Source organism: Protopterus annectens, chromosome 3.part0 (assembly GCF_019279795.1).
Source record: "Protopterus annectens isolate FY-2018-M chromosome 3.part0, PAN1.0, whole genome shotgun sequence".
Taxonomy (NCBI): Eukaryota; Metazoa; Chordata; order Ceratodontiformes; family Protopteridae; genus Protopterus; species Protopterus annectens.
The window spans coordinates 481,820,693-481,845,264 of NC_056731.1; the positions used below are offsets into that span (position 1 = coordinate 481,820,693).

At 43.2% G+C, this 24,572-nt stretch overlaps 1 protein-coding gene across 2 annotated transcripts in view; it reads right to left on the bottom strand.

Moving 5' to 3' along the window:
- SSR1 (signal sequence receptor subunit 1) overlaps nucleotides 1-24,572 on the bottom strand; it is a 557,116-nt gene that overhangs the window by 120,716 nt on the left and 411,828 nt on the right. For both annotated transcript variants that reach the window (XM_044064904.1, XM_044064905.1), the window contains exon 7: nucleotides 21,930-22,026. In XM_044064904.1, the coding sequence (XP_043920839.1) occupies nucleotides 21,930-22,026 (97 nt within the window). The remainder of the gene's footprint in view (nucleotides 1-21,929; nucleotides 22,027-24,572) is intronic.

A 24,572-nucleotide genomic window follows, 5' to 3' on the forward strand; every position in this document is an offset into this window, starting at 1 on the left:
TTGTCAAAAGCAGACCACCTCTGGGGAGGGTCTACTCATCTAGAAAAACAAAAGGTAACCTAGGTTAAACCCCCCCCCAACAAGCAAACAATCACCAAACAAGGACACAAAGACTGAGAAAAAAAAAACTCAGCTCAAATCTGCTACAAATCCAAGTAATCAAATTCAAAGACTGGCATAAGGAAAGGCCACAAAAAAAAGCATACATGCATGGGCACTGGCACTTATGTGGAGGAACAGAGGGTGGAGAGAACTTCAAAGACCATAGTAATAACCCTGCCCACATGCAAGACTCAGCACTATGTAGAACAGAGAGAGTGAATTCTCACATAATCCACAGTACGGGGTTGAGAAAGTACATCTCAAACAGTAGAGTTTCAGAAGCAGCACTGGAGACTTTTCCTGTAGGAGGCCCCAATCATCAGCCTGACTCAAGACCCAGCTGCAGTGCTCTGAATTCAGGTCTTGACCTGTGGTAGCACCAAGCCTGCCAAACCATGACATCCTGAAACTCCTTCAAATGAAGATCAAGTTTATATAGCTTCATATCTACAAAGTAATTGAGCAGGAGCCAGAAAAAGGCATCAGTGACAACATTATATTCCTTATAGGATAACATCAAGGAGTCCCTGGGGGTAAGCTCACCCCATGAATGTCCAGGTATGATCAATAATTAATCATCACAACTCAAGGACTGCAAACACACACTTTCTGCTCCCTCCATATTTACAATATACCGACCATCACCTGCGAAGACACTAGACTGTACTAGCCACCACGATAAGACAGAGTAATGAAAAGAACCACAGTGAAAACCACAGATTTTAAGCTGCATAAACATCCCAGGATATAACTTTCACTCAAGTCCCAAGCAGGAAAAGGGAAGGGAACCCCCAATAACTCTCAAAAGAAGGATGTTAAGGCTAAAAGCCAGATGAAAACAGTAGTCCTATTTTTGGAATTGGGAAGGTTACACATCTCCATCCCTCCTGCTGGAAAAGGGAAAGCAGTAGAGTCTCAGCTTGTCTCAAATATAATACTGGGATGGAAATGTCTGGTGTTAATAGAAAATGGACCACAAGACTTTGGGGGAAAAAATGAAAGAAATTTAGTTACAATTTTGGTGTTCCACAAAGGTCAACTCCTCCAGACAGGGTGAGACAGGAAAGCTACCCTTTTCCCAAGGCCATCCCAAAACAGAGCTTGGAATGTAGCAAGGGAGATGACAAACCTAATCAAATAAAATAAATAAGCTGATCCTCAAAAAGAGTGGCTTCAAGTGTGCCATTCTGCAAAGACCTTGGCTATAGTAGCTGCACTTCCTTATTACACAAAAAGTACAGTTGTGTACTTGCCATAAATGTAGATGTTAGTGTATTCACTGCTGCAGTCATCACAATTGGGTTATCTCCCTGCAGATTGCCCTCAGTCTGCCCGAATACCAGTCTTGGGATTTCTGCATCAGATGCTGTTGCCTCTTCCACGATGTCAGGGGGTATAAAACATGCAGCAGACGCCATTACATCGGTTTTTCTTGCCCCAGATGTCAGGAGCCCCCAGAATAGGAAGCAATTACATGGTGTGGAACACCTCTAGTAAAACGTAAATACCACTGCCATAAGATATGGCCAAAGAGGAGGATAGGTGCAAAGTATAGAAAAGTCTGGGGGCTGGAGGGAAGGTAACCAGGACTGCAACAGTGAATACACTCGAACATCTTCATTTATGGTAAGTGTACACAACTGTACTATGTTCTTCATGTTTCACTGTTGCAGTCACTGCAATTGTGTCGATTCCCAAAGCTGAGGAAGGGTGGGGGCAGTCAAGAAGTATTAGGGTTGGCTAGCAGGCCTTGTAAGACTGCTGTAGCAAATCCAGCTCTGGATTTAGAAAAGATAGGTAAGTGGTAATGCCTGGTAAAGGTGTTTAGTGAACTTCAGTTTGCAGCTTCCAGGATGTCCCTGGTAGGGACTCCCCTGAGAAATGCTGTAGAGGTTGAGGTAGCCCTAGTGGAATGGGTTCTGATCCCCTGTAGGGTAGGTTTTCCATGGTGCTTGTAGTAGAAATGGCTGCAGTGTGCTACCCACTTGGAGATGGTTTGCTTTGAAATGGCCTTGCCCTCTGCCCCTGTAGCAAAGCTGACTAGCAGCTGGTCAGATTTCTGAAAGGTTTAGTCCTGTCAAGGTATAACCTAAGCTGTCTGTGCATGTCCAAGGAGTGCAGGCTCCTTTCCCCTTTATTCTTTGGATTAGGAAAAAAGGTTGGTAAATCGATGGATTGGTTTAAAGCCACACTGGATACCACCTTGGGCATAAAAGTTGGGTTTAGTCCTGACAGAAACCCTGTCCGCATGGAAGATAATGAAGGGTTCCAAAGCCATACGGGCCTGTAACTCAGACAATCTTCTTGCTGAAGCAATGGCTAGAAGTAAGGCTGTTTTCCAAGAGAGGAATTTTAACTCTGCTGTAGCAGCAGGCTCAAAAGGGGGTGAGCTTCTGTAGTACAAAGTTAAGGTCCCAGGCAGGAGTGGGAGCTCTCCTCTGTGGTCTTAAATTGTTAACTACTCCCAGGAACCGTTTGACCAGAGGGTGAGAGAAGAGGGGTGGGCTTGGTATTGTATGAGCTGAGATGGCAGAGGCATGAATCTTAATTGACGAGAAGGATAGGCCTTTGTGGAGCAGCTCTGCTAGATAATCTAGGATTTGAGGTAAGGCTGTGCCCTTTCCTAGAGACTGGCTCCAAGAACAGTATCTTTTCCACTTTTCTGAATAGGATTTCCTAGTTCTTGGCCTCAAGGATGACATCCAGCATCTGTCTGCTGAGGGTAGCTGGTGATGTAGTCAGGGAATAAACCAGGCTGCTAGATTCAGGGTTTGCAACTGAGGATGCAAAATCTGGCCCTCCTGCTGTGACAGCAGAGAGGGGGTCTGATGCAGGTGCCAGGGTGGTACTGTTGTCAGACTGCGGAAAAGTGGGTACCAGTGCTGGCGTGGCCAGTCTGGTGCAATAAGGATTGTCCTTGGCCTGTCCTGTTTGATCTTGAGTAGTACTTTCGAGAGGAGGGGCAAAGTGGGAAAGGCATAGATATAGAGGTTTTCCCATGTAAAGGATAGGGCATCCATTTTTCATGCTTTGCTGTGGGGAGTTTTGGTGCAACATTTGCTCAAATGATGGTTTTGGGGGGAAGAAAAGAGGTCCTCTCATCTGGTGTCCCCCACCTGTGGATTAGAAGCTTGAATCAGTTGGGTTCCAGTTTCCACTCGCGTGGGTCCATTAGATTTCTACTCAAGTAGTCTGTCAGTGAATTTGGTTTGCCTGGCAAGAACTGAGCTTGCAGGTGTACTTGGTTGCTCAAGGCTGTGTTCCACAGAGCCATGGCTAACCTGCAGAGTGGGTAGGAATGAGTTCCCCCCTGCTTGTTTATGTACCACATGACTGTGGTGTTCTCTCTATCAAGAGTTGCCCTGGAAGAATAAGGTATTTGAAGGCTGTAAGAGCATTCTGTACAGCTAACATTTCTTTTTGACTGATATGCAGGCGCATTTGTCCTGGGCTCCATTTGCCTTGAATGCAACTGCCTGCCATGTGAGACCCCCATGCATAGTCTGATGCGTCTGTTGTCAGGGTTTGGGCAGCGGGAGGTTGAATGAAAATGAGTCCCTTGTTGTGGTTGCAGGCCTCTGCCTGCTAAAGGAACTCTGTCCTTAGGCAAGGAATGACAGGAATCACTGTTTCCAGGTCCTGAGAATGTTGACACCAGCGACTTAAGTACCACTGAAGTTTCCTCATATGCAGTCTTGCATATGGAATTAGGAGAATGCATGACGCCATGAACCCTAAGGCCTGCAGTATTTTTCTTGCAGATAGCTGGGTTTGGGTGGCCAGCAGTTTGAAGTAATTTGTCAAATAAACCTGCTTTTCTGGAGTGAGGAATGCCATTTGAGAAGTTGTGCTCAAGCTTGCTCCAAGGAATACAATTTTTTTGGCTGGGTACCAGATGTGATTTCTTCTCGTTGATGGTACACCCCAGAGAAGTTAGGAGTCTCTTTACAAATGTCAGGTGCTGAAGTAGCAATTCCTGACTGTCCGCCTGAATCAGGCAATCGTATGGGTACATTTGAATGTTTCTCTGCCTGTAGTTTGAAATGACTGGAGCCAGTCACTTTGTGAATACCCTGGACACAGTAGATAAGCCAAAGGGAAGTGCAAAGAACTGGTAGCGCATAGAGCCTGCCATGAAATTTAGAAACGTAGAAATTTCCTGCAAGATTCCCTAATGGGGATGTGCAGATGAGCTTCTTTTAAGTCTAGGGTGACCAGTCAGGAGTCCTTGGCTAGCATAGGAAGCAGCTGTTGAGTGTAAGCATTTTGAACTTTGGTACCACCAGGAAGGTGTTGAGAATTGACAGATCCAGAATAGGGCCCCAAGGGTTCTCTTTTCTGGGCACCAGAAACAGTCAGGAGTAGAAACCCTGTCCCTCTTTGCTCTGTTGGAACAGGTTGAATAGCCCTGATACTGAGAAGAGAAAGTTCTTGCTTTTGGGCCTCTGCCCACTCGTTTGGAGGAAGGTCTGGCAATCCGCTTGGGTTGGCAGTGAGTGGAAGTAGAATATGTATCCCTGGGATACGATGTTTAAGACCCATCGGTCCTGGGTAATGTACTCCAAGTTTTTTGCATGCAGGGTGAGTTTTCCTCCTAGGGGTGCAAGTACTTGGGCATGGCTGGGAAGGATAGAGGTCAAGTCATTGTTAACTTTTTCCATAGGAGGGTGGCTTACCACTCCCTGTTTTAGAGGTGGGAACACTCCATTGTTTAGATCTGTGGGTACCCTGAGACTGTAGTCTTTGTGGTCTGCTGCCCCTGGGTTTGGACTGAGAAGGCCTGGGAGGGACTGGAAAGGACCAGTTTTTTTTGAAGGTCAATGCCTACTGAATCTAGGTGGCTGTACCCGTATGAAATCTAACAGTTTTCATAGATTTAGCTTTTTCCTCCATCTTTAAGAACTTCTGCTTTTGTGTCAAACGAACATTCTTGGTTTAATGGAGCATCTAGTAATTTTGCTTTCACATGGTCTGGCAAGATTTGTTCCTTCAGCCAAGCATGCCTTCTCAGAACAGATCCAGTGACAGCAGTACTGCAAGATGCTTCTAAGGCATCAAAACCACACTGCAAAGTATGTTTACCAACTTGGTTTGCAGAATGCATTAACTCTTCTAAATCTTTATTTTCTGCACAATCAGGAATCAACAACATTTTTTGTTTAATTAGTTCCATAATATGCTGCTGGTACTTCATGTGAAACTGACAATTTACAGCCCTGATGGCAAGAGTTGCAGAGGTATATACCTTCTTACCCCATCTGTCTAAAGCCCTAGAATCCCTGTCCGAAGGGGTAGGGTTTTTTGCTGTAGTAGCCTTAATACCTTTAGGTCCCTGGGAAATGGTCTCCTGATCCGCAGTAGGATTTTTAAAGAGAAATTTGTGAGCGTCAGGTACTCTGTAGTACCAGTCAGGCTTTCTAGGAGCTGGAGGCAAAGTATGAGGGATAAGACTTGAGTTCATGAAGGCATCATCTACAATATCCAGGACAGGGAGTATAGCTAGAGGTCTGTGCTAAGGCAAGTCTAAAAATTCCCTGAGTCTCTTTTTGGACTAAGGGTAGTCCTGGAATTCCCAGCTGAAATTCTCTTAGGGTATGCAAGGTTTCACCGAAATAAAAGTCCTCTGGAGGGGAGGCAGAGGGAATGGAATCCTCTGCATCTGAATCTTCATAGGTGCATAAGGGTATGTCCTGGTAATCAGAGGGATCAGAGTCATCGGACTCATGGTCTGTAGAATCAGAAGGAAAATCAATTCTTTGTCTTTTAGAGGGGGGAAGGCAGGCTTCCCCTAATTAAAGTAATAAGGTCTTCAGCCAGTCTAAGCGTTTGTTTCTGAGGCATGGGAGCTTGAGAATGCCCTTTGGTCGTCAGTTTCCAAGGAGTAGTGCGAACTCTGGGCCGGAGAAATTCAGTAGTTTTAGTCAAAAATTAAGTAGTCTGTTTAATACGAACATCGGAAGGTCTGAATACAACCTCAGAAGCCGTTGCCTGTACAGCGGCTCCGGACCCATCCAAGGTAGAGACATCCGCAGGTTCCATAGTCGAAGAAGCATCTGGCTGTATACCGGACTCCGAATGGGTCTCAATAGAGGCCTGTGAATGTGCAGAAGTGAGTATCGGGCTGCGAATGCGCCTCACTGAGTACCGGCGGACTGGCGACTAGCTTAACGGAAGTGTCGTTGGCAGTTTTGGACTTATGCGGTCTGTCTCTGTCTTTATCCTTAAGTTTTTTCGGAAGATTGCTAGACGGATGGCCATTTCACAATACGGAAAACAAAAAAGCGAAAGAATTTAGTGACAAAGACAGCCCAAGGACAAATAGTTCGGGCGTTGAACAAGGCACAAAACCAACAGTAAGGAACGTCGTGGTCTGGGTCTAAACAGGTGACGCAGTAAGAATGAAAATCTCTGTGAGGTATTTGCTTTCCACAGTCAAGACAACTGTTAACTTTTTCTGACATTAGTTAGAGCAAGAAAAAAAGGATCTCCAACGGGGTACTTGGCTTTAGAAGACTTCAGGTTTGAAACTCGAAAAACAAAAATTTCAGGAAGCTGCCGAACGGCACTTGCGAACTGCTTCTGCTTCGTGCTCCCGCGAGGCAAGAAAAGCTGATGTAATGGCGTCGGCTGCTTGTTTTATACCCCTAACAACCTGACGTCATGGAAGAGGCCATACCACAAAACTAGGCTTGAACGAGCTTTGTTCTTTAGCATGTGTCCTAAAACTGAAAAGTTTAGAAAGATGAAAATTAAATATTTAGGACTAGGTCATTACTTAGGTTTTACAACTACAGTTATTTAGGTCATAAAACAGTTTATGCTTCCTTCAAATGTGTTTTTTATACACTAGTATCCTAAATAGATTATATATATATATATATATATATATATATATATATATATATATATATACACATTTTATTTGCAGGTAATATATATAACCTGCAAATAAAATGTAGTATATAAATAATTATATATATATATATATATGTAAATACATACACAAATCTTTATATATATATATATATATATATATATATATATATATATATATATATATATATATATGGTTCCACTTGATATTGTCGAATTATCATTTCATCGAATTTCAAAATATTGAGACCAAATCGTCAAAAACTCAACATCGAATCTGAAATCATTGAAAACTATACAAGAAATAACATCCCACAGTTTTTTTTACTATGTTTATGCTGGAGGGCATGCCCCCCACACCCCCAATACATTAAATATACCAACTCCAAGGTCGCACTATAGTGGGGGAAAAAGGTAATTTCCTAACCCCACTGTAGTGCAACCTTGGAGTTGGTATATTTAATTTACGGGGGAGGGGGGTTGCCCCCCTGCATAAACAGAGTAAACAGTGTCTGGGATGTTATTTCTAGTTGCTGTACAGTTTTTCAAAGATTTGAGATTCGATGTTATAAGCTTTCGATGATTTGGTCTCGATGTTTTGAAATTCGATGAAATGATAATTCAACAATATCAAGTGGAACCATATATATATATATATATATATATATATATATATATATACACATATATACACACACACACATACATACATAGGTATAGTTATGAGTATTTGGTTTACAGCATATAATTACACCTTTTAATTCATGAATAGCTGAGCACTACATAGTTGTTTGGATGCACTTTACCCTAGGGTTATAGAGCTTTAAAAGTTAATTGGCTAAAGTCACATGTTTAATTGATTGTACTTGGTATGATTTATAAGAGTACTTTTAATTGTGTTGTGTATCTGATGAAGTTTAGACAGAGTGCTAAAGGAAAAGCTCTTCATTTTACTTGTGTCTTTTCATTTTTATCTTGTACAATAAAGTGGGGGCCTGGCCAACTGAGAAGACCTTTGTTTTTTGGAGGTCATGGAAGAGGAGACAGCATCCGATGCAGAAATCCCAAGGACTCTGGTATTCGTGCCGACTGAGGGCTACTTGCAGGCAGATAACCCAATTGTAATGACTGCAGTGAAACAAAACATCTACCATACAACCCGTCTAAAAGACACAAAGGGCCTGGAAGAGTTCACTCTTTAGCCCAGGCTCAGAGATCCTCAAAGAAGGAATACTTAAAGAAACCACCCAAGCCATACAGGACTTAATGTCCACTACATCCACCCTGCTTAGAGGTGGCTTTCTTGACATCCATGTCTCAAACACATAATGTGGTTATAATCGGAGACCCAATTTATAACCCTCTATTCCTACCATCTACGATGACCAGGGCCCAAAGAACTTACAAATTATACATTAAGCCTGAAGATGTTACAGCCCCAGGAAAACAACACACTGCTCATGTGTTTCTTGGAAGGAGATCTTGTGCCCATGTTTGTTCTACTTTCAGAAGAAAGCTTTTGCCATCAATGAATACAAATGTAATGTTGTTTTAAATATGCACAAAGAAGGAAACAAGAGCAACCTGACAAAGGATACTGGAGGAAAGGAATGAAAGTCCTCCTTTTTCCTGTGAGGAGGAAAATAAGAAACCATAGGCTTAGGTAGGCCCCTGCTGAAAACAGAAGCAAGGATACTTAAAACAAAGAGCGAGCTGTAAAACTTGACGTATGCAAAAACTAAAGAGCGTTTAATAACCAAAGGAAAAGTTTACTTATTTTTTTATTACAGAAAGAAGAGCAGTGTAAAATTGCATCTGATGCGGACAGAGGCAACCAAGATCTGAGGGACAGAAGGGATGCACCATCATGGGAGGGGAAGCACAGCTTGAGCAATTGAGAAGCTTCTGTATGGAGATAACAATGCAAGGCCAGCATTTGTACTACTGATATTCTCCTTGCTGACATGATGACAGTAAGTTGGGTTGCTTTTCACAACAAATGTGAGAGGTGCTACTGCAGCAAACTTGAAAGGGGTTTCGGAGAGTTTTTCCTACGGGAAAATGTAAATCTCATGAAGGAGAAACAGCCTTTCTCAGAGGCCTCATATACAACAACCACTTAAACTGTTTGACTGGTAACAAAGATGCCAGTAGAGGGATCAACAAATATGCATGCTGAAATGGCTTAAAGACTTACCTTCACTGAGGAATATGGCAGTGCCGGCCTGTACAAATCTGACAGGCAATGTGCAAATCAAGGATACTGATGCTGAAAGGGAACCCCGATTCTTCCTCTGGCACTACAGGGAAAACCTTTTCAATTTAGCTAGATATTTCCTGGTTGCATGTCTCCTTAACTTCCCTCCTAATATTAAATGCATCATCTGTGAAAAGGTACCTTAATGTTAGCAGTGTCAAGTCATCCATGCCGTTTAAGAGTTCCTATAGATTTGGGCATAATTAGCAGATCACATGTTGATGTGATATGAATGGTTTCTCCCTTGACATCTCTAGTAGGTTGCAGAACAAATACCACCTGGCCAGGAATGTGCTATTAGCAGCAAGCAGGATCTTCAGCTTCTTCTCCCTTGTTTTCTGGATCACCTTGGAAAGAAAAGGAACAGGAAGTGAACTGTACATAAACAGGAAAGACCAACTAAGAGAGACTGCAGCCAACGTCCAAGCACCTATGTGGTGCTCTGCATCAATTTTTTTTTCTTTTCAGTCTATTGTTTGCAGAAGCAAAGAGGTCTATTAATGGAAACTCCATCTGTGGATCATCTCAAGAAATAGGTCTCCATCTGGCATCCACTGATGGAGAATTTGGTTCTGATCTACTGAAATGACCACCAGTGAGTTCCACTGTGAAAAAAAATGTAGAAGGCCCTTGGGTGTTTAGCCGATGATGAGGAAGTCGCTCAAGCCATCACTGCCAGTTTGCACAGGAGGTATGAATGGGTCCCTCCTTGTTTAAGAACTACATTACAGCGGTGGTATCTAGGAAGAGGTGTAGGACTCAAATCTTCAACTTGAGCTGGAAAGGCCTGAGGGCCTTAACCACACTTTTTTTTTAAATACAGTGATGTGCCTTTTGTGCCATGTGCCATCCAATGTACCCTGGACCTTATGCTTCCCTGGGTGGGCTCCATAGGCAATATCTGACGCTATGGTCAGAGTTTAATTGACTGGGGCCTGCTTGAAGTGGACAAACATTCCTCTGAACCAACTGTACTCAACACTCTTGTTCCTTTTGGATACAAGGTAGAAGTGGTATCTCCTTCTAGGACTGACTGCGCAGTTAACTCCAGGTGCTCCTCAAGTACAACTAGAGCTCCCCATGTGCTGTCTTGTAGGACTATCATCAGAACTGTGGTTGCCATGTACTGCAGAGTACACAGGTCCTCTCAGCAGATTTTCCACAAGTCTATCACCAGAAGAAAGTAAGTCACCTGGGGTTCTACCTTGCCTTGGGGGAGGAAGGCATTCTAACAAGAGTCCAAGAGGGTCCAAAGTAATACCAAACCTTGAGTCCCAGTATCTGAAAACACTTCAAGATGAACTGCAGTGCTCTCTCTCTACCACTTCCTTGGACTGGTCCTGGAACAGGCAGTCATCAAGTAGTGCAGACACATTCTGTGAAAACCCTGGCAGAAAAATTCCCTGACCTGATCCCATGAAAGCACTTGTGGCCCCTCTAAACTATAACCATTATTGTGGATGGCTCCCTGTATAAACTGACCATAACTGCTTCCAGAAACAAAAAGGGGAGAACATACACACTGTATTTTGTAATTTTTAATTTATTTAACCTGGGCAAATCTACTATAAGGCCTCCAAGGGCAATCCTTCCTAGCTACCAAGAACAACCTTGAATAGAAGCGTAAGCATGTCTCCTTTACTGGGACTTTGGACTCCCTGAAGTAACAACCTCTCCACCAAGGGTGGCACCAAGCTCTTTTGTTCCTCTGTGACTGGTGGAATCCCTGCAAATCTTAGTTTTGGAAGTTAGTGTAGCCTGTATTCCTGTACTCCACTTCCTGCAGGACACATTTGTCCTCTGTAACACTTTTCCATTGATGTGAGGGAAAGGATAGGTGAAATGGTGATGCCTTCACCTCTGATCTTGTAGTCTTAGGTTTGGATGGGTAGGTGTCTGGGCCTCTAAGAGATGAGGCAAGATAATCTAGAACACAGAGGAGGAGAGGAGTACAGAATAGTCATGGCTGCATTTTACCTGCTGAGGATTACTCACAGCCCCTAGGCTTCCATTTTTGGACTTTTTGACACTTCTTTTTCTAATGGCTCTTTCCCCTTTCTCCTACTTGCTTTCTCCTTGACATCAATATGGCCACCTCTGTTAGGGAGGGTAGTTTCTGTCATAATGGATATAGGGATGAAATAATTGTACCAACTGGACTGTCAGCCCCCTTTTCCACTTTCAGGAGTACTTCCCACACTCTTGTCTAAGGAGGCATTAAGAATCTGGGCCTTGACATCTCCTGGCAGGGACTGTATCCCAAGTCAGGTATATCTTCTAATCACTAACCCAATAGAAGCAGTACAGGATGCTGCAACTACAGCATCATAGCCACATTTAGTACCATATTTTCCAAAGTATGATATTAACTTGTTTGCCCTGACTCAGCTGCTTCATACACCACCCATTTTTGTCACCACCCCTGTTTTTGTCATCAAGTCTGTGAGGAGCTCATACTGATAATTTTATCAAGTGGCTGTCAATTTAAGCCCTGAAAAATCAAGAGTTGTTACTGATGCATAAACCTTCTTCCCAAAGCAGTCTAGCATTCTACCTTCCTGGTGACAGGAAAGTGTGTTAGGGGTTTTATCAATTTTGACCCCTTTTCTGAATTCAGACACACCCCCATTGCATATGCTGTAGCATTTTTATACCAATACTTATGAGATTCTTGGATGCTATAAAATTGATCTGTTTTTTGTGGGAAGAGGAGGTTGGGAATTTGGTTCCATAGATGCAGCAAGGAAGGCATCCAGGCATCCTGAAACACCTTTAAAACTGGAAGAACTGCCACTCCCATATGAACTTCCAGACCCAGGTGGTTAAAAACAGTATTTCTGGACAGAGAAGACCTCTGATTCACATTTAAATTAATACCTCATTCTGCTTACGGCGTCTCCAAACACTTCCTCTGCTGCAGAAGTAGGGGACAAAGAGCTTTTGGTGTCCATATCAAAACCAGTAAATTAGGTCTTCCTCCTCAGAACCTGAAGTATGTGGCTTCTTAATGGGAGTGGGTTTGCTTTTCCTTTTGGTGAATGGGCTGCACAACAATAAAGACTGGTTCTAAAGAAGCTACAGGCTTTGAATGAGAGAGACAAAATCCTCAAGTCAACCTGAACCAGTTCTGTGCAGGAGACCTGGGAAGGACAGTGAACAGACTTGCCCATCACCCATGGCCCAGGAGTTGGAAAGGAGCTCTAATGGGTCGGCATCCTTTGTTTAAATGTACATCTCGTCTTAGAAGGATGACCACCTCATAGGCCTAATTTTCGTAAAGTATTCCTGACTTCCAGCCTTTCAACCATAGCCTCACAAAAGTACAGCTTTGTACCTACCATAAATGTAGATGTTCGAGTGCTAATACAGCTGCAGTAATCACATATGGGTTCTCTGCCATCAGGCGGGTCCTCGGTCGGCCGAATTCCAAGTCCTGGTCCGGCGTCGGTTGTTGTCGCCTCCTTCCCTGACGTCAGTGCGACAGGGGTATACAAGTCACAGCCGACGGCATATTCTTCAGTCTTTCTTGCCCCAGATGTCAGGTGCCCCCAAAAGGAAGGCAATACATAAATTATATAGCTATATGTATAAATATATACAAGCAATGCAATGTTATCAAAAAAAGAGTAGTTGCAAGCAAATACACCACAGGAGGATAACCCAAAATAGGATGTATGAGGAGAAGTTAGCCACTAATCCTTTACCTAGAGGGGAAGGAGGGAGGGAAACCTGTACTGCAGCTGTATTAGCACTCGAACATCTACATTTATGGTAGGTACAAAACTGTACCAGATAACAAATCCTATGTAGAGATCGGGAAAAACCACTGCTCGGACAAAAACGGTTGATGCAATTTGTTTTAATCCAAGTAAAGAATCGACAAAAAACAATGTTGAAGTAATCCAAATGTTTCCTGGTTAAGTGCTTTAATCTGCATGAATGCAAATTTCATCAGAACCAAGATCAAGGCGCTTAGATCTCCTTTTTAAAAACTGTTTTGGCGCCAAAAATACAATTCAGACATGAATGCAAGATAAAATAATCCCATAGAAAATGTATATACACAAAAATGTCCAATTTTCACAATAAAAACAACTTTACTAACTGATAAGGTGATAATACAGGGTTAACTGTGCTATACAACCTAACTTATCCTAAGGAACTTATTCTGTGTATAATCCAGTCTAATGGAAAAAAATAATACTTAAAAATATATTTGTTTAAAAAGTTTTACAAAACTCTCAACTAGTTGGAGTATGTATTTAGGAACTATCTAAAAAATACTACTGTAAATTAACAGCTAGTCTGTTAATAAAAGATCAGTCAATTAATAAAAATGGTTTAATGCTAATGTGGTCGTTCAATCCAGGACAAGTAGTGGCGTCACATAATATTTGCCACTTACTTTCTAATAACCCCAAAAAATTTTTCCAATTTCCTTCACAACCTTTGGGGTCAATATGGTCAATGAAGAGGAAATTGTGTTTCTCTCCTCTATCTAAAACATGTTTACTTAACGCATTGTTAGTATCTTGTTTCTTAATCTTATATAAGTGCTCGTAAATTCTAGTTTTTAATTTTCTCTCGGTCTTCCCGATATAGTATGCGTTGCATGCTGTGCATGTAGCAACATAGACTACTCTAGATGTGTTACAGTTACCTACTAAACTGAACAGTCTACTTTTGGTGATGTTGCTCAACATTATTACTTTAGCTTCATTAATGTTCTTACATTGGCTGCAAGCACCACATTTAGATGTTCCTTTGGTGTTGTTAATGTACTTGTCCCTCACATTCTTAGTGGTCTTTTTACTCTCCAAGATGTTTTTGTTTGAAGATGTTTTGTAAACACATTTTGGGTTAGTCCCCACTATTTTACCAACTTCATCCGATAAAGTTAGGATGTTCCAATGTTTTACTAAAATTTCTTTTATTAAATTTGTGTAGGGGCTGAACAAAATCACACAAATGTTGGTATTGTTATAATTGTCTTTTTTGTTAGAATTAAGTGGTTTTCCCAACAATGGTGGGTACCTGTGACCCCATTCGTTTTTAACAAAGGTAAGAATAGGGGTTAACATAGTGTCTGGATACATTTTTTGTCGATTCTTTACTTGGATTAAAACAAATTGCATCAACCGTTTTTGTCCGAGCAGTGGTTTTTCCCGATCTCTACATAGGATTTGTTATCTGGTCAAGTTCAAGCTAATTCGTGGCGAGGTACAAAACTGTACTATGTTCATCGTGCATATAGCTGCAGTAATCACATATGGGAAGAGTCCCAAAGCTACGCACAGGGTGGTAGGCACTAGGTGGAACTGGGATGAGCCAGAATGCCCTGCAACACAGCAGTAGCAAAGCCTGCTCTAGTTTTGGAATATAAAGGCAGGTGGTAGTGTCTTGTGAAGGTATGTACAGAACTCCAAGTGGCTGCCTCCAAAATATCCTTGGTAGGAACTCCTCTGAGGAAGGCTGTAGAGGTAGCTGTGGCCCTGGTGGAGTGGGATCTGATGCCTACAGGGACATGTTTCCCATGATAGGAGTAACAGAATCGTATGCAGTGGCCTATCCATTTTGAAATAGTCTGTTTGGTAACAGGCTTTCCTTGAGCTCCTACAGCATAGGACACAAAAAGTTGTTCAGATTTCCTGAAAGGCTTTGTTCTGTCCAAATAATAACGTAGCTGTCTATGGATGTCTAAGGAATGTAGCAGCTTTTCCCCTTTGTTTTGAGGATTGGGGTAGAAAGTAGGTAAGTGTATGGCTTGATTTAAAGCTACCCTGGATACCACTTTAGGCATAAATGACGGGTTGGTTCGAAGGGAGACCCTGTCCTGATGGAAGATGAGAAAGGGCTGTACAGCCATGAGGGCTTGTAGTTCCGAAACCCTGTGAGCTGAGGTAATGGCCAGAAGGAAAGCTGTTTTCCAGGACAAATATTGCAAACCTGTTGAGGCAGCTGGCTCAAAGGGAGGCAATGTTAATTTTTCTAGAATGTAATTAAGATCCCAGGCTGGCACTGGTTGTTTCCTTGGGGGTCTTATATTTTTAGCCCCTCTGAGGAATTGCCTTAAAAGTGGGTGAGAGAATAAAGGTGGATCCGTATTGAATTCTGCAGAAATGGCTGAGGCATGGATTTTTATGGAAGAAAATGAAAGTCCACTGTTCAGCAGCTCAGCTAGATACTGTAATATCGGAGGCAAATTCAGTTTTCTAGGGTCCTGGCCTTTTTTCTCATTCCAAGAGCAAAACCATTTCCATTTTGTGGAGTACGTCTTCCTAGTAGATGGCCTCCTGGCCTCCAGAATGACATCATGTACCTCTTTGGTGAGTAGGGTCCGTTGTGGTGTTAAGGAATTTTCCATGCAGCGAGATTGTTTTCAGCTGACTGTGAAGAGTTTTGTAGTTGTGCTGAGTCAGCAGAAGAGGCATTAGAGGTAGTGGCCAGGGAGGAGTATGTGTTAGGCTCCTCAGGAGTGGGTACCAGTGCTGTCTTGGCCAGTCTGGAGCAATCAGTATCATCTTCGGTCTGTCTGCTCTTGCTTTCAAGAGCACCTTGGGTAGAAGAGGCAGAGGTGGGAAAGCGTAGACTGTCCATCCTGTCCAACTGAATGAAAGGGTGTCCACTCCCCAGGCCTTTGGGTGAAAGGTCCTTGAACAAAACTTTTCCAGTTGAGGATTCCTGTGGGAGGCGAAGAGATCTATGTCTGGCCTTCCCCACGCTTGTATTATCTTTGTAAACACCTGTGGATGCAACTTCCATTCGTGTGGATCTGTCATATTTCTGCTTAGATTGTCTGCCAGCGTGTTTTCCAAACCTGGCAAGTACTGTGCTTGAAGTTCGATTTTCCATTCCAAAGCCAAGTTCCAAAGTGTCATGGCTAGTCTGCACAGGGGATATGAATGTGTTCCTCCTTGTTTGTTTATGTACCACATTACTGTGGTGTTGTCTGTTCTTATAAGCAATTGTCCTGGATACAGGAGGTCCTTGAAAGCTGTGATTGCATTTTTCACTGCTAGCATTTCTTTTTGATTGATGTGAAGGTGCTTTTCCTTTTGTGACCATTTGCCTGAATGCACCTGTCTGTCATGTGCGCCCCCCAGGCGTAATCTGAGGCATCTGTTGTGATGACTTGATTTGCTTGAGACTTGCAGAATGGAAGGCCTGTGTTTGTTTGGCATGCTTGGGCCCACCATAGAAATTCCTTTTGCAAACAGGGAATTATTGGTATTATTGTTTCCAAGCTGTGGCTGTGTTGAGACCATAGGTTTTTAAGGTACCACTGAAGTTTCCTCATATGCAACTTTGCACATGGGATTAAAAGAATGCAAGATGCCATGAAACCCAGAGCCTGCAGGATTTTCCTTGCAGTAAGCCTGGTACAATTTGCTAATGTTTTGAAGTACTGAGTTAGTTGCCCCTGTTTTTCTGGCGTAAGATAGGCCATCTGGGTGTTTGTGTCCAAGCTGGCACCCAGGAAAGTTATGTTCTGAGATGGTGTCAGCCTGGATTTCTCTTTGTTGATTGTGTATCCCAGAGAGTTCAGTAACCGTGTTGCATAAGCCAGATTTTCCAGAAGTGTGTGTTTGCTGTCCGCTTGGATCAGGCAGTCGTCCAAATAAGGGTAAATTTGTATCCCTTGAAGTCTGCAGTATGCAAGTACTGATGCCAGGCATTTCGTGAATACTCTGGGCACAGTAGATAAGCCAAAGGGCAATGCAGAGAGTTGATAGTGGATTGAACCTGCAAGAAATCTGAGGTATCTTCTGCAGCTTTGTCTGATTGGGACATGCAGGTATGCCTCTGAGGTCCAATGTTACCAGCCAAAACTCCTTGCCCAGCATGGGAAGAAGCTGCTGTAATGTGAGCATCTTGAATTTTGGTACGAGTAGAAATGTATTTAGGATGGATAAGTCCAAAATGGGTCTCCAGTCGTTTCCTTTTCTTGGTACCAGAAAAAGTCTGGAATAAAAACCCTGACCTTGTTCGTGAGTAGGAACCTCTTGAATAGCTTTCATTTCCATGAGTTTTGAAATTTGTATTTGCGCCTCTGCCCTTTGATTGTGTGGCAGGTTTGGCATGCCTCTCATTTTTGGAAGAGTGTGAAAATGAAATCTGTAGCCTCGGTTTATAATGTCCAGGATCCATTTGTCTGTTGTGATCATATGCCAGTTTCTTGTAAATAGTGCCAGCTTTCCTCCTAGGGGAGCTGCCAGCTGGGAATTGCTGGGCAGAAAAAGGAGAAAGTCATTGGGTTTGCTTTCTGTATTGTTGTGCACTGTCTTCGCCACCTCTTGGTGCTGGAGATTGCCATTGTCTGCCTCTATATGATCCTTGAGATTGTCCTCTGCCCCTTGTGCGCCTGTATCTACCTCTTTGGGGCTTGTCCGTGGCTGGAAAGGACCAGTTTTTAGAAGGCCAATTTCTGCTAAAACGTGGTGGCTGTACTTGTAGAAAGGCCTTGACAGTTTGCATAGATTTAGCTTTTTCTTCCATTTTTCGTAGTATCTCCTCAGCATTAGTACCAAACAACACATCCTTTTGTAAAGGAGCATCTAGCAGTTTAGCTTTAACATGATCAGGCAAGCTTTGTTCCCTAAGCCAGGCATGTCTACGAATAACAGATCCTGTAACAGCAGCTCTACTTGAGGCCTCTAAGGCATCATAGCCACATTGTAAGGTGTGTTTACCCACTTGTTCTGCACTATGCATCATATCCTGCAATTCCTTTAAATCTGGTTGTTCAGGCGGAGACATTTTGTTTCTTAATTGTGATAACAGAAACTGCTGATATTTAAGCATATGGAACTGACAATTTAAGGCTCTCATGGCTAGGGTGGCCGAGGTGTATACCTTTTTCCCCACCTTTCTAAGGATCTAGATTCTCTTTCGGAAGGTAGTGGATTCTTAGCAGTAGAGACCTTCATTCCCTTGGGGCCTTGGGAAATGGTTTCAGGGTCAGCATTATGGCTTTTGAACAGAAAATGGTGGGAATTAGGAACTCTGTAGTACCTATCAGGTTTGACTGGGGCAGGAGGCAGGGAATCCGGATTAAGACAAGCCTCCGAGTAGACATCATCAAGAATGTCCAGGACAGGAGGTATAGCCAGAGGTCTGTGCTGAGGTAACAAAAGAAATTCCCTAAGTCTCTTCTTGGAATCAGAAAAGTCTTGGCCTTCCCAATGGAAGTGCTCCCTCAAGGTGTGCAAAGTTTCCCCAAAGGAAAAATCCTCTGGGGGAGATACAGAAGGAATTGACTGTCTGCATCAGAATCTTCATAAGGGGAGTACGATTGTTCCTCTACATCAGAATGTTCTGAGATAATGGAGCCCTGTTCAGAAGAGGGGGAATCTTCCTCCACTCTGGGTCTCTTTTCTGGAGGGGGCTGGGAGCCCCTGATAAGGGTAATTAAATCCTCAGCCATTTTAAGCATCTGTTTTTAGGCATGGGGCCGGGAGATGGGCCCTGTGCAACAGGCCTCTTGGGATGCATGGCTGATTTGGTCTTAGTAAAGGCCTTAATGGAAAAGGAAGAAGAGGGCCTAAATACACCCTGGGAGGAAGTGGACCTGTCCCCATTAGGAGGTTCAACACTAACAGTGGTTTCGGTGGTTGTAGTCTGAGTAAGGACCGAGGTACCTGCGGTCTCGGGTACAGAAGACACCGCCAAGGAAGTGTCGTCGGTAGTCAGGGACTGCATAGGCGTCTCACTGAGAACCGGACCACGTGTAGCCGGTTTTGGCGTGGTGTCGGTGGAGACCGTGGACCTCGCGTGTCGGTCTTTGTCCTTGCGTTTTTTGGACAAAACGGTAGTCTGAGTATCAGACGACATTTTTTCATCAAAGGCTGTACCAAAATAATGTTGGGCGAACTCCGCCCGACACTTAATAGTGCGCTTATTGAAAGTCGCACAAAAGCGACAGCCCGAGACGTCGTGGTCTGGGCCTAAACAAGGTATGCAGAGGGAATGGAAATCCTTATGCGGTATTTGCTTCCCACAAGAAATACAATTGTTAACTTTGTCTGACATCGGTCTGAGGCAAGAAAAATTTCCCCAACGGGGTACTTAGCTTTAAAGAAGACTTCGGTTTCCAATTTTTCGTAAATTCAGGAGCTGGCCGACCGGCACTTGTGAACTGCTTCTGCTTCGGGCACCGCGCGGCAAAAAAGACTGAAGAATATGGCTTCGGCTGTGACTTATATACCCCTGTCGCACTGACGTCAGGGAAGAAGGCGACAACAACCGACACCGGACCAGGACTTTGAATTCGGCCGACAGAGGACCCGCCTGACGGCAGAGAACCCATATGTGATTACTGCAGCTGTATGCACGATGAACATCAGGGATTGACACGAGATCTGTCATCTCCCTTGGTAACCACAAAACAGGAACAGGCAAATGACTGCAGAGGGTGCCTAGATCAATAACCGAGAAGAGGGTTTCAGCTCAAGAGGATGTGCTAGGTTTTGACTACAAAATGGCCTCCTGTAGGGCAATGCCAGACAATTACGACAGAAGAGGAGCTGTGAATGTGTCTCACCTACAAAAGTGCCTGAAGCTTTGAGATCCTGGAAGAAGAGGTAATGACCATCAGAAAGAAGATTTTCCAAAAGATGTTTCAGTGCTAAGGAATCACTGTTTGATACAGCAGGCAGGCTAGTCTACCAATCATGGAGTTATGATCTCACCAGAGGAGGTCATCTTCAAAGGATGATGGAGGTACAGCACTGTAAAGAAGTTTGATCTGGTTCTGCGCTGCTTTAAGACTCATTCTTTCCCACATCCATGAGGACTCCCATTCAGTCTACTGGGCAACTCTGTTCTCCCAAGCCTGCAGCCCCAGAAAACAAGAGGGGGGGAAGTGGCAGCAAGGCATCAATCATCTAAGAAAGGAAAATACAGAAAAAAAATCTCCTAACCATATCACCACTTCCTGTTGGCCAGGACTCTGAGCACATACTGAGCAAGTTTTTCTGTATACATAGGATTCCAGCTACTGAACATGGACTGGTTTCACTGTACTCCTTGTGTCCCTAAAACATGTGCTGCAACTCTGACCTACCCCCACTGGTGGTAGGGGGGGTCTATATTACATAATCGAAAGTTGAATTCAGCGAACGGCATTTACTTCGAAAATGCCATTCAGCAAACTGTTAGTGAGATTGCAGCACAGTGAAGATCGGAAAATTTGCCCTTTCCTCACATCTCTGAGTTGGTATATATAATTAGGGTGCGTCTGTGTGTGTGTGTGTGTGTGTGGGGGGGGGTGCAGCCCCCACAAGACTAAATTCGCTGAATGGCATTTTCAATGTAAATGCCATTTGCTGAATTCAACTTTCGATTATGTAATATAGACCCCTGGTGGAGGTCTTGCAGTAGGGGTCTGTTAACAGCCTTCTCCCATTATAGGCGAGAAGGTGATGGCTGGTCACAAACACCTTACTGACAGTCTACTAAACAGCTTGGCCTGATAAACTCTAAGTCATCTGGTATATACATAGGATCAAGTGTTGTTGGGTTACAATATTGCCCTTCTTAAGGTTATGATGGGAGACAAAGGTAACACTTGTACTTTCAAAAAGGTGTCAGAGTTTGATAAGAGTCGTTTTCAAGCTGACCAGCTGGAAAAGTACAGAGTGCCAGAATGTCGCTCCTCAAAGATGGCAAAAAGTTTTCATCTAGAGGTACAGGTCTGCTGACTACAAGGTGTCCTACCACCTTCAATAATCCCTGAGAATCAAGCTAAATCTGGAAAGATCATGACGTGCATATCAGACACGAAGATTTGAGCGTCAGTCAGTTGACAAGACCACAACAGAGGGACAATTCTTGGTTAGGACTAGCATAGTTTACTGGACTTCCAAAGAGAAATAATTGCACAAAACCACACACTTCAGCCACTATGTTTTTCTGTACGTGTGAGATGAGAATGAGTTTATCGATAGTTCCCCTAAAACTTTGCAATCTGAAATGAACTCGGAGGGGAAAAAGCAGGAAAGCCACTTCCTTGATCCTTTTGCCAAGCAAATGTTCATGGACGTCTATGACCTGCTGTCCATAAACAAAAAGAACATCAGAGGTATTCTCCTAATCAGAGTCTGCCATCAGGCTTTACCTACTAAAGTTTGAAAAGGGTAGGGGCATCTTCAAATGTATGATCACCTTGGTCTTATGTCAGTCATTAATTTTATTACAATAAGGAAACCACAAACAAATTGCAACTACCCAAGTTCTTCACACACTCGTATACCATCCCTGGGATATTCACAGTGGTTCACCCACCACATTTCTGCAAGTATGGAAACTGAAGCCATGATGACTGTGCTATATCCCTCCTTCGAGGAAGGATATCAGTGCAATGGATACTTAATTCTTTCCAGATGATTTTCATGTAATTTGGGTTACTTTCCAAGGGTTGTTTATGTGGTCATACAGCCTGAATTTCAGCAGGCTCTGACTAGCATTTCTAAACAAGTGTGAGCATTTTACAGTCTCTCTCTATGACAAACAGCAACATTAAAGACCATAGGAAATTGCTTTCAAATTCTTGCTGGTTTCTCAAAAACCAAAATTCTCAGCCTCAATGCTGTTCAAAAGTGCAAAGTGCAGTAATCTTATTTTTAAAGGCTATATAAAGAAAGCTTTTGTTCAGTTTCAATGTTCACTGAATTTAGTCAGAGAGATATATGCAACTTACTGATTTGATTAAGAGTCTCCTGTGGAATCCAGCTCATATCAACATCATTCTGGTTTGAGGTACCCATTTCTACCTTCTTTTGGCTTGATCTTTTTCTCTGCAAAAAGTAAAAGGATCACACATCATTATGAAGCACTATATTACCTTCACAAAATTCTCAGATAAAATAAAAAGTCAGAAATAAACTTTTCATGTTCTTTATTTAAAAAAAATCAACAGTTGGGCCTGCAAAACTCCTGAGCCATACACGAGTAATGTACCAATATATAAAGTGTACTCCACTTTCACAAAAAACCTTCAAGACAAGGATAAAGTTTACGGGGTAACCAAAGACTTCCAGTCTTGCCACTACTTACTTTATTAACCAGGTTATTCCCACTAAACACGGTCTGTTTCCATGAGAGATATGAGGTGATGTTCTTAAACTGGTCGGGACACTAGACAATGTATTAAACTTTTTTTTTTTTTTTGTTAAAATGTCAGATCATCTATTAAACCTACATGAGATACCACTTGCTCAGGCATGTGGAACCACACTTTGAACATCTCAATGCACATTTAGAAATGCAACTTTCTTGTGCTACAAGACATACAAGTACAAGATCCTCAATCTGTCTTGCTGCCAGTCCAAAAGCAGAAGTTTAACCTATGTGAATCTACTGCACAAGTAGACTCAATGTAGAACCACAACAGTTATAACAAAGCCACACCACCAGATCAACCCCAGACTGAATCATATCATCATCTCTAAACAAAATCTCACCCTATGGAACTCTGGTAAGTGATCACTTCGGCTGTCTGACAATCTACACCAAAGCAACAGCCTCAAAAAGTACAGTTGTGTACACTTACCATAAATGTAGATGTTAGAGTGTATTCACTTGTTGCAGTCATCACATTTGGGTTATCTGCCTGCAGGTAGCTCTCAGTTGGGCAGGAATACCAGAGTCTTGGGATTTCTGCGTCTGATACTGTCGCCTCTTAAATGAAGTCAGGTCGTCAGGGGTGTAAGACATGCAGCAGACACCATTACATCAGTTTTTCTTGCCCCAGATATCATGAGCCCCCAAAATAGGGAGCAATTACATGGTGTGGAACATCTCCAGTAAAAAGTAAATGCCATTGCCATATATGGCCAAAAAAGAGGATAGGTAGAAAGTATAGAATAATCAGGGGGTTGGGGGGAGGGTAACCAGGACTGCAACAGTGAATACAGTCAAACATCTACATTTATGGTAAGTGTACACAACTGTACTATGTTCTTAGTGTTTCACTGTTGCAATCATATTTGGGTTGATTCCCAAAGCTGAGGAAGGGTGGAGGCAGTAAAGAAGTATTAGGGCTGGCTAGCAGGCCTTGTAAGACTGCTGTAGCAAATCCAGCTCTGCATTTAGAAAAGATAGGCAAGTGGTAATGCTTGGTGAAGTGTGTACTGAACTCCAGTTTGCAGCTTCCAGGATGTCCCTGGTAGGGACTCCCCTGAGAAATTCTGTAGAGGTTGAGGGAGCCCTGGTGGAATGCGTACTGATCCCCTGTGGGGTAGGTTTTCCATGGTGTTTGTAGCAGAAATGGATGCAGTGTGCTATTCATTTGGAGATGGTTTGCTTTGAAATGGCCTTTCCCTCTGCCCCTGTAGCAAAGCTGACTAGCAGCTGGTCAGATTTTCTGAAAGGTTTAGTCGTGTCAAGGTAGAACTTAAGCTGTCTGTGCACATCCAAGGAGTGCAGGATCCTTTCCCCTTTATTCTGAGGATTAAGGAAAAAGGTTGGTAAATGGATTGATTAGTTTAAAGCCACACTGAATACCACCTTGGGCATAAATGATGGGTTAGTCCTAAGGGAAACCCTGTCCGCATGGAAGATGAATTAATCCTAAGGGAAACCCTGTCAGCATGGAAGATAATGAAGGGTTCCACAGCCATAACGGCCTGTAACTCAGACACACTTCTTGCAGAAGTGATTGCTAGAAGTAAGGCTGTTTTCCAAGAGAGAAATGTTAACTCTGCTGTAGCAGCAGGCTCAAAAGGGGAAAGTGTGAGCTTCGCTAATAAAAAGCTAAGGTCCCAGGCAGGAGTGGGAGCTCTCCTCAGGGTCTTAAATTAGCTCCTCTCAGGAACTGTTTGACCAGAGGGGTGAGAGAAGAGGGGTGGCTCAGTATTGTAATGAGCTGAAATGGCAGAGGTATGAATCTTAATTGATAAGGATAGGCCTTTGTGCAGCAGCTCTGCTAGATAATCTAGGATTCGAGGTAAGGTGGCCATGGCTGTGTCCTTTCCCTGAGACTGGTTCCAAGAAGTGTCTTTTCCACTTTTCTGAATAGGATTTCCTAGTACTAGGTTCTCCTGGCCTCAAGGATGACATCCAGCAACAGTTTGCTAAGGGTTGCTGGTGATGTATTCAGGGAATAAGCCAGGCTGTTAGGTTCAGGGTTTGGAGCTGAGGATGCAAAATCTGGCCCTCCTGCTGGGACAGCAGAGAGGGAGTCTGATGCAGGTGCCAGGGTGGCACTGTTGTCAGACTGCAGAAAAGTGGGCAGTCTGGTGCAATAAGGACTGTCCTTGGCCTGTCCTGTTTGATCTTGAGTAGTACTTTCGAGAGGAGGGGCAAAGATCGAGAGGTTTTCCCCATGTAAAGGATAGGGCAT